General features: G+C 41.5%; 1 protein-coding gene across 4 annotated transcripts in view; it reads left to right on the plus strand.

The window, feature by feature from the left end:
• LOC133349878 (gamma-aminobutyric acid receptor subunit alpha-1-like) overlaps positions 1-17,046 on the plus strand; it is a 124,502-nt gene that overhangs the window by 48,757 nt on the left and 58,699 nt on the right. For all 4 annotated transcript variants that reach the window (XM_061563699.1, XM_061563697.1, XM_061563700.1 and 1 more), the window contains 2 exons: positions 1,908-1,990; positions 6,062-6,205. In XM_061563699.1, the coding sequence (XP_061419683.1) occupies positions 1,908-1,990; positions 6,062-6,205 (227 nt within the window). The remainder of the gene's footprint in view (positions 1-1,907; positions 1,991-6,061; positions 6,206-17,046) is intronic.

Here is a 17,046-nt window from a genome sequence, read left to right on the forward strand (position 1 = left end):
AGAATTGTAATGTATTACTTGCTGTTAGTAACTCAGCTTATTGTAGAGTATAGTAAGTATACTGATGGTGCTATGCAGTTTATACTTTAGTTTTTTATGTAGTTTATACTTTAGTTTTCTACGTGGTTGTTGAGTAACTGCAGCTACATATCATTAACATTTCTCTCCTTTGTTACTGCTAATCCCTGCACCCCCCCTTGGTGCTGCTAATCCTGCATAATGCATGGGCATAATATGACTTTGAAACCCCCCCCGTCCACCTCCTACGCATTTTCCATGAATATGCTAAATTCCTCTTCATATGCACATTCTTTTTGTTAAGGCGCTCTTCCACCTCCAACGCAGCTTATATATAAGCTCCTAGCTTGGTAGTGTCTCATTCTTCACCTGAAGACGGCTGCTTGCGTTGTAGCCGAAACGTCGTGAGAATTATTTTATTTTATTATGTTTTATTTTTATTATTTTATTACTTTCCTTCTACGTGACTTTACCGAAAGAACCAAGAAGATGAATCCCTGCAGTCACGAAAGCTTTAAATCGAAATAATAATTCACTTTTGTCTGGATTTTGATAAAAGTTGCACAGTGAATGGGGTAGGACTCTGGTACTCATGTACATCATATACTTTCCAGTTTTTGCTGCTAGATCGCAATCATTTCCTGCTCAATATTTGATGGTGCCCTTGCACAATTGCACACTAGAAGAGCTATATTTTTCACCTGAGGACGATTGCTTGTGTTGATATCGAAACGTCGTGATTTTTTTAATTATTTTTTTTTATCTATGTGACTTTATCGAAAGGCCCAAAGATTACTAGAAGAGCAGTGAGCTGGAATTCGTCTGTGCCCTCTGAAGATGCAACGACAAGTGACAACCGAAGAATGAAGCTGAAATACCATGACAAATGGTTTTGAGTGGAAAAACCCCTTTAAAACAAATTCCTTCACGTAGGAATCTGGCCAATAACGGATGACAAATGATAATTCTGTTTTATTTTTGGTCTTCTAATAACGTGATTGGGATTATGATTTCTAAGATTTCGATATTTATTTAGATATTTCAGAATTTCGGTTCAGAGTATTTGGATGCAATAAATGTCCACGGCATAAAGCGACCTCGTTGAGCTATCATTTTGCGGCCAGGTCGCTTCTGAAAAAGAGCTATATAGCTCAGCGGGCCTTACCTGGCAAAATAAAAAATAGTCACAAGAGTAAATTGAACCGGCATTACTGGGGCTTGTAATCGTCTGCTTACTATGAGCAGTGCAATGACGTACACGATCGAAGATTAATTCTGGCTCCAATGTTCACAAAGGCAGTTGTGTGGCTCATAGGTAGTGCATTTGTCACTTTTTGCAAAGGTTGTGCCGTGGATTTGAAAAACATTGAGAAGCATTTTCAGTCAAACACTAATTTAATGTATGACTGAAGGCCAAACTAAGATTCGAAAAGCCACACCAATTAACAACCTTTTATATGTAGGCGGCCGTGGTCTTTTGTGAGGCTGTCATCTGTTCGCGCTCAGCAATTAAATAAGTTTCACGTTATTGTAAGCAATGTATTTGCTGAAGCATCACATTTATTAAACCCAGCAAGATGTCTGCCACAATTTTGTGATGTGTAACGTCTGCTACAGAATGTTTATTTACTTTATACAAACTTGTATAAACCCTGCTCTGTGTGCTGTCAAATCCCCACACGGAAACTGGCTGTCAGGCAGTTAAAGGACATTGAAAGCACAATGGTCTCTGATTGACAGTTTCCTTTCGGCTTATTCTTTAATGTTGTCGGAGTTTTACAAATGCTTTTGGATGCTGCTAGACAGCAGGGTTGGATCTGGGATGTACGCTTCAAACAGATTGCCTGTAACCGTTTGCATGTGTGAAACGCTCTTTTCTCTGTGTTCAGGTTGACCATAAAGGCTGAGTGCCCCATGATGCTGGAAGACTTCCCAATGGACTCGCATGCCTGTCCCCTCAAGTTCGGAAGCTGTAAGCAAGCATGAACACGCATACTTACACACACACACACACTGACACATATCCCTACGTAAGTACGCAAAGACAAGCAAAGACCTCCGTATAGTCATAACAGACTTTTTGGGCAAGTGCTGTTAGTGAGCACCTATGAAGGCCGGTAAGGTACACGATTGGGGTGGGTGGCCAGCACCACGCCCGACCGCCTTTGTCTCCCCAGTGGCGATGTTTTACACAGCACCAGGTACTTATTTGAGGCCGAGTCCATCTAGATGGAGGCCGAGGAGTAGTTTAGATAATCGTCACAGGTGTCGGCTCGCCGGATTCGTAGCACAGAGCGCTAACCACTACACTACCGTTCCCCCACATACACACACACGCGCAGACATGCACTTTCTGCACACGTACACTTACACGTCATCAAAGACGACCACAGGGTCATGATTGTGATTCAGATTAAAGCGAAAACTTAGCATTAAATGTTATTGCTCCGATATATTCTCACGGAATTTCCATGAGAGATTGCAAACCTCATAAATTTAAAGTGATAACCGTGTTCACAAACAAGAATCTTGGCATGAAACCCGCATTACGCTATTTATTATTCCTGCAGAAAAAAATAATTTAAAATAATTAAACATGACATAGGTGGGAATAATGAGGACAAAGTCCCGATTGGGGATAATGTAGGTATTGCCATAATTAATCAGGCTTTTCTACAGCACAGCATATACATATCCCATAAACATTCTCTACTCTAACCCAAGGAATCTGACTCCAACCCAGGGGTGCAACGACCTATTTCAACGGGGGGGCTATGGAAGATATGACTGTGCCCCCCATCTCCCTTCTTTCTCCCGACTCACTTTTACTGAAATAGCTACAGATGTTTTAAACCGTAAACAACAATATGTAGGCTATAACTATATATATATATTATTTAGTTTCATCGTGTATTTGGTTTCGAGAATGACAGTCTCACATTGATAATATTAATTTTAAAAAATATGTAAAGGTACAATACTCAATAAGTTAATATGCGTCTTGCTTTCATGCCAGTCTATCAGTCGAGAATTTCGGGGCCGCCTTGTGGATGACTGGGCCCCTATGCATCGCATAACGCTGCCACATACCCAATAGTTGCGTCCCTGTCCCTACCTGTACAAAAGATACATTTTGTTTTTTAGCAACCCATTTCCTCTCAAATACAGTACTCGTCATGCATGCCTCTAAAATATATATTGTACAGTACTGTACTAGAGTTGCAGCCTAAGGAGGTCGAAAACATCTGAAAGATATTGTGGAAAGAAGAATATCTCATATTGCGGTACAAGATCAGAATCTTTATTTATCCTGGAGAAATACAATGAGCTATTAAGCTCTTTTTCACAGATGTCTCGCAGTTCACAAAGTTACAAAAACAAACAGTACAAAAAAACGTGCAAAAGACATGAAAAGTAAGCAAATCACTAACAATAAATTCGGAAAATAGATTAAGTATATAAGTTCAAATTGCATAAGTACACCAATTCCAAGCTTAGGCAAAGCAGCAAAACAACAGCAAAAACAATCCCAGATCACAACAAAACAAACAGTCCCTCACTAAAATTACACAATAAAGTTGTGTAGAGAACTACATACAAGTATCTTGAACTGTGTACAACTGTACTATACACCTGACACAAAACTAGGAATTGTAGCAGCTTGCCTCAACCGGAGGTCAATCCTGAGAAAGCCAAGACAGGTGGCAGCTCTCTGGTAAACTGAATTAAGGTTGCATAGCATTATGGGTATTATCTACAATACCTTCTTGGCCCAACAGAGGGCGTGTACTCAATAAGCACACTGCGTGCTTTCTCAACAAGAAGGAAAAGCTGAATGTGCAGCTTTTTTTCAATGCACAGAAGTAAAGCAAAATGAGAAGGCTGCGAAAGGATTTATTCAAACTAAACTTTAATTATTTTTATTTTAGCAGGTAAGGCCCACTGAGCTATGTAGCTCTTTTTCAGAAGCGACCTGGCCGCCAATGACAGCTGAACGAAGTGGCTAATCATCATGTGGACATTTATAAAAGCCAATTAGTCTAAAGGCATGCTTCTAAATGTGGAAAAAAAATCGGAGGACCCGGAGAAAAATCGACAACCATGGGGAAGAACACGCAAACTTCAAATATACAGGTGTCAGGGTCGGGATTAACCCACAGTCTCCTGTATATCAGGCGAGGTAGTTAACATCTTACCACCATGCAGTCCTATGACCTTTATTATAAGCAACACAAAGGTGTCCACTGCACAATTGGCACTATTCAACTAATATTACAATTGGAATTGTGCATTTGGAATACATTTTGCTATCACTTGTACTGACTCAATTTCTAAAATGCGTGTTTAGTCCACATATCGTACAGCCTGTTTAGTACCCACGTTTGGTAAACCTTTCACTTTGCCTGGTGGCTAGAAAAAAGTGATTACACAAGCATAAATATTGGTGCTAGGGTTAGAGTTAGAATTATTGGTGTGTGCCAAGTATGACGCTACCCAGTAACCTATAACAATACGCCTCATTCCCATATCGGTATCTCCACATAAAAGTATAGACATATAGTTTACACTTTAGATTTGAAGCTTTCGTGACTGCAAGGATTCATATTCTTAGGTTTTTTTCGGTAAAGTCACGTAGGTAAAAAATTAAAATTAATAAAAGTAAAATAAAAATGAAATAAAAATCACGACGTTTCGTATCAAGTAAGATACAGCTGAAGACGGAAGCTTGTGTTGCCTCCGAAACGTCGTTTTTTTTATTATATCTTACTTGATACAGCTGAAGACGGAAGCTTGTGTTGCCTCCGAAACGTCGTGATTTTTATTTTATTTTCATTTTACTTTTATTAATTTAAATTTTTTACCTACGTGACTTTACCGAAAAAACCTAAGAATATATAGTTTACACATCCCATCAGCCACAAAGCCTTCTGGGAGTGCATTGTTTTACAGCACAATCGGTTTAACACACATACAACTCTGGACCAGTTTTGACGTGCGGTGTCTCACCAGCAGTCAGGCTCGCTTAAACCAATGCAAGTGCACTGCTAGATAATTATAGGCAAGGACCCACTCTGTTAGATATGGGCGCTAATTCGCTGGCAAAACTAAAGAGCATATTTCACTGTATAATAATACTTCAGTAGATCATCGAAAATCCGGCGGCTTCGGGGGGAAGTGGGCGCCGGATTTTCAAAAACGCCGGTATATATATTTTTACACATTCTTGCATACAATTATGTTTTTACGTGTTGTATATGTTTTTTTATTTAGTTCTTTAAAAAAAAATACTCGATGAAATTGGCATGAACAAACAAATACACAAAAATAAATACCCTACTGTAAACAGCTACCGTATTTACTGGACTGTACTTACCACTCCAATCTCGAAGACTCTGCACGGGGTTATGATAGGCGGGTGTAAAATTGTATTTGGTTATTCAGAGTCTGAATCCAACTCCATCAGCTGCGATGGAGGTTCGCCAGATCCTCCTGGGAACCTGTCGGATAACGTTGGCTAGCCGAATAATTTTGCGCTGGATAATTGATGATCAACTGTAATGCATAATATCCATAACAGAGTTTTTTGGGTTAGATAGCATAAATGTCATTAAACCCGCCACCACCCAACACAGCAAATTAGTGAGGTTTGTCACGTAAACACAGCATGCCAATTCGTTACTAGTTCAGCACACCGGTCTGTTGGAGAATAAACCCACAACATTTACAATTCGAGTACCATGACGTTTCACCAGTAATTACAACTAGCATCGTCAGGCGACAGCGAGATTTGTGGAGAAATCCTCCTGCTTCGGTCTTAAATAGAGGGATAAATGTGATGTCGTCACTTGTGGGCAAATCAGGTGCGAAGGTCAGAGGAGGAGGGTGGCGGATGAATACATGCATATAAATTACAATGGATTACCGGTTGGGTTATTCATACGGTAATCAACATACATTATGCATGCACATTATGCACGCACATCATGCATGTGCATCCTGCTGTAATACGGTTGCAATGATCGGTGTTGACACCGCGTTGCAGATGCCTACACCAACCAGGAGGTGACCTACACGTGGAACAAGGGGGAAGACCTCTCTGTGGTGGTGGCCGAGGATGGCTCGCGCACCAATCAGTACGAGCTGCTCAGGCAAACGGTGAAAAGCATCACCGTCAAATCCAGCACAGGTGACAACAACTGCACGAGCCTTTCTATCATGATCCAGAATATCCGTTCTAAGATTATCGTTACAATGAGAACATTAAATTTGTATGTGTTGCTGTGTGCAAATATATATATGTGGTGGGAAGCGGTAGTGTAACGGGTTAGCGCGCTGCGTCTACGAACCTGACGACTCGAGTTTGATTCCTGCTCACGGCCAACACCAGTGACCATTATCTGCACCGGTCCTGGGCCTCCCTCAGGTCGACTCAGCCTAACATTTGTACATGGTGCAGTGTGTGAACATCGCCACTGGGGAGACAAAGGTGGCCGGGAGTGATGTTGGCCACCCACCTCCTCGTGTGCTGTGCCGGCCCTCATATGTGCTCGCTAACAGAACTTCTCCCAACAGTCTGTTAAGGCTATACAGGGGATCTTTTTTATCTTTATATATGTATGTACAGTATACAGGGGAATATTGCAATAAAAGTGGGTGTAATTTAGGTAGAGTACTTGGCGGCCTGACTTGTAAAAATCCCGTGACATCTCACTAAAACATAACGCGTAGCAAGCATTTACGATTGTGGATTGGGCATTCCTGCACAGCTTTTATCTGGTAAGCTGTATTCTACCATAGGTATGTGGAATGTCCACTTCGGGGTCAGAACCCGCAATGGAAAATACGGATTTCACAGTTCTCGTTAAATTACGAGAACACGTTGAATACAAGTTGGAGAAATGTGCAGTGTGCCTCAAAAGTAAGTGCAGGAAAAATGTAAGAAGCAGAATAATGTTAACTGAACATTGGCACAGGGTACAATTGTGTCCTCTCACAACAGCACGATATTTATTCATAATAGGGGTGCCGGGTGCAATAAATACATTGAACATCGTAGTCAAACTGAAAGTTGGAACATGCTATTAGATTCGTGGATATATATGTTGCACACTCGAAATGAGGGACGTGGGCAGGCGCTCCAAATCGAGAGCAAGCACATTTATTGTGGTTAATAGCAATCTTGTGAAGAACAGCACCGTCACTCTGTAAAATGCAACAGCACGTGTTACATCAGCATTTCTTCCGAGTCGCCATTAACCATGTGACTGGTATATCCGCGCGGTCATTCAATAACAGTTTTCTCTTAAACCCAATTCTACTACTGATAAACCATCTTTGTCGTCTTTGACAATCACATTTGCACATCACTATTCGAATGTTCCTGTAATCCAAAGCTGTATGTCTATCTATACCATCCATTTGTATCGGTATCTTACACCCATTATATGTACTGTATGTGTACAGTATACGTACTGTATGTCACCATTGTACAGCTTACTACTTTACATGTGTTCTATTCTCAATAGCATTGCAAGTAGTCATACTCTGGGTACATGGGCATTGTTATAGACTAAACAGTATTAGAGTTAGAGAATTACAATGACAGTAAGTAATTACAGTGCGTCATCCCTTTACAATGCACCATGCTAAAACGCCTCTAATTGCATATATCACAAAAAAACAATTCAAAGCCAAGCTTAAAGTCTAGAACAAGTCTAGAACAAGTCTAGAACATTTATATGACGATCAAAAACAACCTTTGGGTCTTTTACCTGTAAAATGCAACAGCACGTGTTACAACAGCATTTCTTCCGAGTCGCCATTAAACATGTGGTTGGTTTACACGTGCGGTTATTCATTAACCCTGCCAGCCACCTACAGGCCCAACTCAGTCATCACATGCTGCTGTACGCACATGCATTGATGCACTGCACAGCACATCAGGACTTTCACAGAACCACACTTTATTACCTTGCTGCAAGATATAATTAAAAGAGTGATCCATTCCTAATGTGCCACATACAGTGAGGGAAAAAAGTATTTAATCCCCTGCTGATTGTGTACGTTTGCCCACTGACAAAGAAATGATCAGTCTATAATTTTAATGGTAGGTTTATTTGAACAGTGAGAGACAGAATAACAACAGCAAAATCCAGAAAAACACAGAAAAACACAATGTTATAAATTGATTTGCATTTTAATGAGGAAATAAGTATTTGACCCCCTCTCAATCAGAAAGATTTCTGGCTCCCAGGTGTCTTTTATACAGGTAACGAGCTGAGATTAGGAGCACACTCTTAAAGGGAGTGCTCCTAATCTCAGCTTGTTACCTGTATAAAAGACACCTGTTCACAGAAGCAATCAATCAAGATTCCAAACTCTCCACCATGGCCAAGACCAAAGAGCTCTCCAAGGATGTCAGGGGCAAGATTGTAGACCTACACAAGGCTGGAATGGGCTACAAGACCACCGCCAAGCAGCTTGGTGAGAAGGTGACAACAGTTGGTGCGATTATTCGCAAATGGAAGAAACACATAATAACTGTCAATCTCCCTCGGCCTGGGACTCCATGCAAGATCTCACCTCGTGGAGTTGCAATGATCATGAGTACGGTGAGGAATCAGCCCAGAACTACACGGGAGGATCTCGTCAATGATATCAAGGCAGCAGGGACCATAGTCACCAAGAAAACAGTTGGTAACACACTACGCCGTGAAGGACTGAAATCCTGCAGCGCCCGCAAGGTCCCCCTGCTCAAGAAAGCACATATACATGCCCGTCTGAAGTTTGCCAATGAACATCTGAATGATTTAGAGGACAACTGGGTGAAAGTGTTGTGGTCAGATGAGACCAAAATGGAGCTCTTTCTCATCAACTCAACTCGCCGTGTTTGGAGGAGGAGGAATGCTGCCTATTACCCCAAGAACACCATCCCCACCCTCAAACATGGAGGTGGAAACATTATGCTTTGGGGGTGTTTTACTGCTAAGAGGACAGGACAACTTCACTGCATCAAAGGGACAATGGACGGGGCCATGTATCGTCAAATCTTGGGTGAGAACCTCCTTCCCTCAGCCAGGGCATTGAAAATGGGTTGTGGATGGGTATTCCAGCATGACAATGACCCAAAACACACGGCCAAGGCAACAAAGAAGTGGCTCAAGAAGAAGCACATTAAGGTCCTGGAGTGGCCTCGCCAGTCTCCAGACCATAATCCCATAGAAAATCTGTGGAGGGAGCTGAAGGTTCGAGTTGCCAAACGTCAGCCTCGAAACCTTAATGACTTGGAGAAGATCTGCAAAGAGGAGTGGGACAAAATCCCTCCTGAGATGTGTGCAAACCTGGTGGCCAACTACAAGAAACGTCTGACCTCTGTGATTGCCAACAAGGGGTTTGCCACCAAGTACTAAGTCATGTTTTGCAGAGGGGTCAAATACTTATTTCCCTCATTAAAATGCAAATCAATTTATAACATTTTTGGCATGCGTTTTTCTCGATTTTGTTGTTGTTATTCTGTCTCTCACTGTTCAAATTAACCTACCATTAAAATTATAGACTGATCATTTCTTTGTCAGTGGGCAAACGTACAAAATCCGCAGGGGATCAAATACTTTTTTCCCTTATTGTATATATACAAAACAGAAGCTCACCGAGCAAATTTTAAGCAGAGAATAATACATTGGAATAGACTAATACATTGGAGACTTGATTTTTATCCAAACTATGATTATACAGTGAGTTACTTAATGTTAATAGCTCCGTTTATTGGAGAGTATATTGAGTACATGGATTATATTGATGTAATTTATATTTAGTTATTTCACGTAGGTTTATTGTATGATAGTTGGGTAGTTGCAGTTCTTTAGCGTCAATATACTAAATTCCTTTGTTGATATGTAAACTCTGACTTTAACATAGCCACTTCCATGACCAGTTACATGCTAATTCCTCACATTAACATCATGTTAATCTCTCACATTATCATAGCTACTTCTATGCTAAATTCCTCTGTTGATATGCAAACTCCTTTGTCAAGGCGCTCTGCTCCTCCCACCCAGCTTAAATACGCTGCCAAGCTTAGCAGTGTTCATTGGAGTGCTGTCTTTCCGACAGCTCTGTTTCTTCACATGAGGACAGCTGCTTGTGTTGTGGCCGAAACGTCGTGAGAATTTTATTTAATTATGTTTTATTTTTATCATTTTATTATTTCCCTTCTACGTGACTTTACCGAAAGAACCTAATATATGATTATACAGATTGGCAAAGGCGGGCGAAGGAAGTAGAAAATTGGAAACGTGAAGTGAGTTACACGCGACCGATCTGTGTGTTGCATCACGCTCGGAGGAGCAGCGCTCGTCTGTCAAACCGAGAGTGCCACAGAGCGGGCTTGGCATGCCGGCTGAGTCCGCGACAAATGCAAGGGCCGCGACAGGCGGCGGCGCAAGCGCACGGCACCTGAGATTGACGCCGTTAAACCCCTTCACGGGGTGGACATTTTACGGCGTGGAACAAATCGCCTAATATTAAAATCGCTGAGAAATGAAAAAAGTGGCGCAGAGTTAAAAAAATCATGCGTGACGATGGCATTGGGGAGGGCCTTCCGGGGATGGTTACAGAAAAAGTTACTGCCGTGTGAAACTTGTGCAGACGAATGTAAACACTTTAGAAACTGCACTTCCTCTCTGGCCCCGACTTGCTAACCGCAGACAAGTAGCCTCAGACATCATTAAATCTGGAGCAGTTGCGGCCCTCTTTCCCCGTAACGATCCCTATATAAAACACCACATATCTAGAAGTGACTGGCCTCATGAAGCGATGTAGATGCAACATACATAGTTAATAGCTTTGTTTAAATAATTTGCACATCCACTTAGACAAACTGTAATTCGGCATGCACAAGTAATTTTCATGGTGCCAAAAAGGCGATATTTGGTTTAACTATAGCTTAGCAATGTATGCCTCTCTATAGGAAAGTGTGTCAGAAAATGTGGGAGTGTGTATGCATATGTATTTTGAACCTCTTTCGCATTGTATGTAGCCAAGCGTGCTAATCGGAGGTGCGGGAGAGAGGCGCCTAATGCACTGCACTCTAAATCCCATGATCTCGGTCCCTTCACCGGCCTCTGCATGCATCCTGAACTTGAAGAGAGTTGACAAACACAACGGTGTGTTCTCAATACAACGGGGAGGCATAACCTCCACTATGGCTCGAGTGCATGTCACCTCAGTGCGTGATTACATCTATTTGTTTACAACCTACACACATTAAAATTTACAAAAATGTTAGATATGAATGTGTTGTTGCCTCTAGGCAGTGCTAATGGGGGTCCCCATAGTGTATAGGTGACCCAGTCTACATATGGGCTCCCAGAGGGATGTGGATGGCGACTGATGAGTTATGGGAGCGGTGCTAAACCAAGCTATTAAATCTGGCAACCTGGGTTCGATTTCCACTCACGCTCAACACCAGCGGATGTCATCTAAAACGGTCCTAGGCCTCTCCAAGGTTGACTCAGCCTCAAATGAGTACCTGGTGTGGAGTATAAACACCGGAATTAGGGAGACAAAGCCGTGCCAGCCTTCATTAGGTGCTCGGTAACAGCACTTGCCCCAACAGTCTGTTCAAGCTATAGGGGGGATATTTGCCTTGAATGAAGATGAGACCAGACTACGGTTGTCTTTTAAACTATAAATTAAACTATTTATTTTTTATTTTACGAGGTAAGGACCACTGAGCTAAATAGCTATAAATCAGAAGTAACCTGGCCACAAATGATAGCTCAACGAAGTGGCTAATCACGTGGAAATTTATAGCAGCCAAATACTCTGGGCGCATGTTTGTAAATATGGAGGGAAAAACCGTCGAACCCGAAAAAAAATCCATGCAACCACGGAAAGAGAGACACGCAAACTCCAAATATCCAGTCGTCAGGGTTGGAATCAAACCCACGACCTCATGTATACCAGGAGAATTAGTTAACATCTCGCCACTGCGGCACCCAGATCTGGAGCTGGTTGTCCGAATAAGGCTGAGAGCATTGTATATGCAATGTGGTGATCATCTGACATGCCTGCAGGGCATCATGAGAGTTGTGCTTCCTGCCATATTGTGGGCTCACCTTTGTGTGTCGTTAATCGATTTCACTTATCCAGCTAGACCACGTCAATGTAAAATATTCTTCGTGCTCTACACAAACATTAGCCATACAAAGAATAATTAAACTCAGTGGTGGCAACTCTCAATGTTCTAGATCTGAGACTTGGGCATTCGCCACCTTTCCCATATCACCATCTCTATTTTTAGTTTAAAGGATATATTATTTTTCACAATTTTAGTGTTACTTGTGACAAACAGTACATCTTAAAAAAAAACTATCGGAAAAACAATATTTATATGTATGCTGCAACTATGATAGACCCTTATAATTTTTTCTGTCCCATTTATGTCAGGGCTTCTGTGCTCCTGTGGACCTGCTCCGTGCTTGTATTATTCGTTGGCAAAGCCTGATTTGGTCTCCGTGGGCAATTATACATAAAACATCCCTCGAGGTTGTTTTTTTTTCTTTCACGAAAATGTTATTATTTTGGCATGTCACTGCGAAAAAAGCCTCAGAATAAAACATCTACAGGCATGAATAGACTTGTGCGCTCACACCCTGTAATTTCCATGGGCTCGTTTATCTCAACATTTGCCAACTTTCACGGAAGAAAGGGCCATGTTTTTGAATGAAAAACATATTCAACTGTGCCAATGGTTAAGCGTTGGTAAATTTTGCCATTATCAATTCATGCGGATTTGAATTATTATCTTGAGCAAACAAACGTGTTATATGATAGTATTTTCGGCCATAGATATTCTGAGACACCAAACTCTGTGTACACGCCTGTCCCCGTCGTGACAAGTACAGCAAGGCGTGCCTGTTCGTTATAATAAGACAAACACACACCATTCGGACGAGCTGTCTTTGGTTATGTGATGAAGCAATAGTAATTTACAGCCCTTTGTCAACCCACTCCTTTGTCAGTCGACCCCGATAGGTGACATACCATGCCTGATGACGTCACTGGAGGGCACAGGGCACTTCGACGTTACTTTTGCACTGAAAGGAAGTCGACTGATTACGGTAGCATAGCTTCTGCCTTGTGTTGGAAAGTCTAAAATACTCAGCCTAGCTGTGCATTTACAATATAACACGCACTTCGTTGTTTGGTTTGGGCTTTAGTGAAATAATAACGTGGGCGCCCAGCTTCAAGGGCAGGAACTCAGAAGGGCTGTTCAATGTGTGAGCCCATGCCTCACGGAGTCACTTGACCACTGCACGTCACATGGCAGCTTCGTGATATGTCAAGGAATGTGACACCACAACTGCTTTCAGGAGTTACTCAATTGGATTTGTTTCCCCAACCCTTGACAATAAGACAGTACATCATGCTCTGCGACTGGTGGTTCAGCACATGTAAAACATTTTGCATATTTATGCATACTTACTAAACAATAAACAAAATATTAGTTTTATTTTACCAGGTTAGGCCCACTGAATTATATAGCGTTTTTATTCAGAAGCGACATGGCTACATATGATAGCTCAACAAACTGGCTGGTCGAGGGAAAACCCGTGGAGGGAAAAAGCGGAGGACCCGGAGAAGACAGCGAAACTCCAAATATACAGGCATCAAGGTCGGGTCGGAACCCGCCACCCCCTGTATACCAGGCGAGGAAGTTAACATCTCACCACTGTGGCACTTCATCATAATAATACGCAAAGAGCTGCATTTGGGTACAATTAAGTACACAAACCCGTCCATAAAATTTGCTTGCATGCAGGCATCTATTGACTAGACTAAGATCATGAACTTGTTACACTTGAGAGTCCAGTTTAAATAGGGGTCGCTGGGTTAATATCCAGGGCCAAAGCCTGGATATTAACCCAGGCTTTGGGCCTTTTAGCAGGGTCGTTTTTACACAGCTACAAACTCCCTGAGCCACCCGGCCAAATTTACTTTTCCCATGCCACTGAAAAGCACAGGTACCCAGCGTAACACATCACGCAAAGAAGATCTGCCGTGACAATGGGTTGTTGCAGTCATTGAATGTGTCAATATATCCAAACGGAAAAAAACATTAATTTTGCAGTATTCTACCACTTTCTGGGAGTTGCGATCATGAGCAATTATGTTCTCCATTTAAGATGCCATAAAACTTATTTAACTTTCTCAATCCAATCTCCATTTAATATGAAATGTTTGCTTCATAAAGGCTGGATTTTAAGGTATGTTCCAACCATGAAACACAATGATCTATACTTTGCAATGAAATAAAAGTGTAATTGAATCCAAAGGGAACAATCTCAGTTGTAATGTCATTACAGCGAACTGTCCTGCAGAGGTATTTGAATCTTGCAGCTCAATTATATATGTACAGTTATGAACAAGTTCTTGTTCAATGGCAAAAGTATTTTTATTTTTTTCGTTTTGGCCTCCAATTTATTAGGTACAGATACTCGCAAATGTCCTACATTTAATATTAAACTAAATGCACATTGAATGTTTTAAAACATGTTATCGTCAGAAGGCGTTTATCGGAAAATGAAACGTTAATCATGTTATTTTCAGCAACTTTAATTTCCCATTGAATTGTTATGACATTTATATTCTCTCACACAGCACAAGCGCAATCACCACTTTACATTGCCTTACTGTGGTGGTTACTTTCAAGGTCACAATATGGGGTGCAGTTATCAGATCTATATTATGCCTTGGGATGAATTTGCAATATACATGTTCTGCTTGAGCCTTAGTTATATATTTACATTTCAAACTACGAGTGCCCGACAGAAGCACGCGTATGAAGGAAATAACAACAATTTTATTTAACAAAAATTTACTGAGCAAGGAATTAACTGTGTCTCTGTGCATGTTTTCGTCATTGGCACATTTTCATAGAAAATGCACTCCAAAGAAAACTGTGTTTAATTAGACATCTCCCTTGAGCGATGTTAAAAGGGAAATGTGATAACATCTCGTAATTACATTGCTCTGACAAAATATGTAGGTGTTAGAACAAATTTTGTAGCATCCAAATTCAAAATAAATTTGCTCAACAAAAATCTGCTCCTCTTTTTGCAGATATGGTAGGGTTATCAGGGGTGGCATTTATCCTGCAGTGTTCAACTCTGATAGTTTAACTTCTTATCAACGTGATCACCTCGACATTCGGTCAAGTGTCACCTATTTTATGCCCTCGATTGTTATGCGTGGATATGCACCGCTTTGAACTAGCGTTATGAGCGTCACACCATGGTGGCGAAATGTTTACTACCTCACCTGGTATCCAAGGGGACATGGATTCGATCCCAACCCTGATGCCTGTATATTTGGAGTTTGCATGTTCTCCCAATGGTCGTGTGGATTTTTCTCTGCGTCTTCCGGATTTTCCCCCTCTACATTTAGCTGCTATAAATGTCCACATGATACGCCGCTTCGTTGAGCTTTCATTTGTGGCCAGCTCGTTTCTGAAAAAACAGATATTTAGCTCAGTTGGCCATATCTGGAGACATTAGCAATGAACACAAATACTATTGAATGTATTGCACTATTATTCTGTACATGAGTGACAGCGTGTTTAATGCATCAAAGCAGTAACTGCAAGGCCCTTATTACTGTTTAAGCTCTTTCTGGTGTCCTGGACCTGATTCTGTTTTTCTGATTTTTCTTGAAGTTGCTTTTGACTCCGGTTCAAGCAAAACGTCGTTCATCGAAATTGCGAGATTCGGTTGTGAGAATTGTTCTTCAGCGGATGCAAACTCCAAATATACAGCAGGCATCAGGGTCAGGATCGAACCCACGAACCTCCAGCATACCAGGCGAGGCAGTTAACATCTCACCAACGTGGCAAGATGCTCATAACACCAGCTCAAAGGCAATTGTTCTTTGACATATCGGCAGTGAGCTCAAACAAAAATGAGAACTGGCGCATTGTGAAACGAGTGCACGCGTGACAATTTTATTTGCTTGGCTATGTACTATCACACCGATTGCTTATTGGTTGTGAAAACCTACACGTCGAGTCGAATGCAGTTGTCTCAATTAAACTGGCAGTGGAAAGTTCCCCTGTCAGTGAGGAATGTCCATGGCACGAGACCTAACTGGACTGAGCTGCCATGACATGTTAACCACCGTGAGTAATATATCGGTGCGCAAAAGAATATTCAGGAAAAGGCCAGGAATGCATATATATAACGGTGAACCTTAAAGGGTAACACCCTACTTCGAGACCTTTCTGAGCCCCCGGTTGGCAATCTTCACAGAAAAAGAATCACACAACATTCATGCTGTGGTGCAATCAGTGCTGAACATTGCCGGCTCCCTGACAATAGGTGCATTGACACACTGTATTTGGAATGGCTTCACGTTTAATTACATTTGCAATTAAATAAAGAACACATTTATACATTAATATTTTTAATACCAACATTAGGGAATGTTTTTTTCCACTCTATGCACAGAACAAAAAAGTGGAATTTTTTTTTTATCTCCAATGGTATGAATTATATTATTCCGCTTTGTTTTGTATTCAATGCGGCCAGGGTGCTGTGAGCTGCTTATCTCTGCCACTGGTGACAATGAAGAGAGAGAGTCGCCGGTTTGCACCGACCTTCATGTTTCTCTACGCTTGTGACGAAGAAATGCGTGTGACATATAATGAAAACAAACAACCACGATGCTTAACTGTGATAAAATGGGAACATTTTGTGCAAGGAATAACACAATCGTTGAAGAGTACGGTGTGTGCCTGTAGCGATATGGTGGTTGGGAGTGTTGCTTTGAAAAGCAATCGGTGTGATAGTACAAACCGATCAAAATAATGGAATCTGATTACAAGACATCGATGACCAAATCACCCTCAGATAACTGTAGCGTCAAGACCCACACCCTATGACAACTGACGCCAAACTTTGCCACACGTCCTACCGCAGGGCCTTGTGGGAACCTCGGTACGTCTTCTGACCTGAAGACATACCAATTAAG

This window comes from Lethenteron reissneri, chromosome 32, assembly GCF_015708825.2.
Source record: "Lethenteron reissneri isolate LAM-NWPU_2019-01 chromosome 32, ASM1570882v1, whole genome shotgun sequence".
NCBI classification, from domain to species: Eukaryota; Metazoa; Chordata; class Hyperoartia; order Petromyzontiformes; family Petromyzontidae; genus Lethenteron; species Lethenteron reissneri.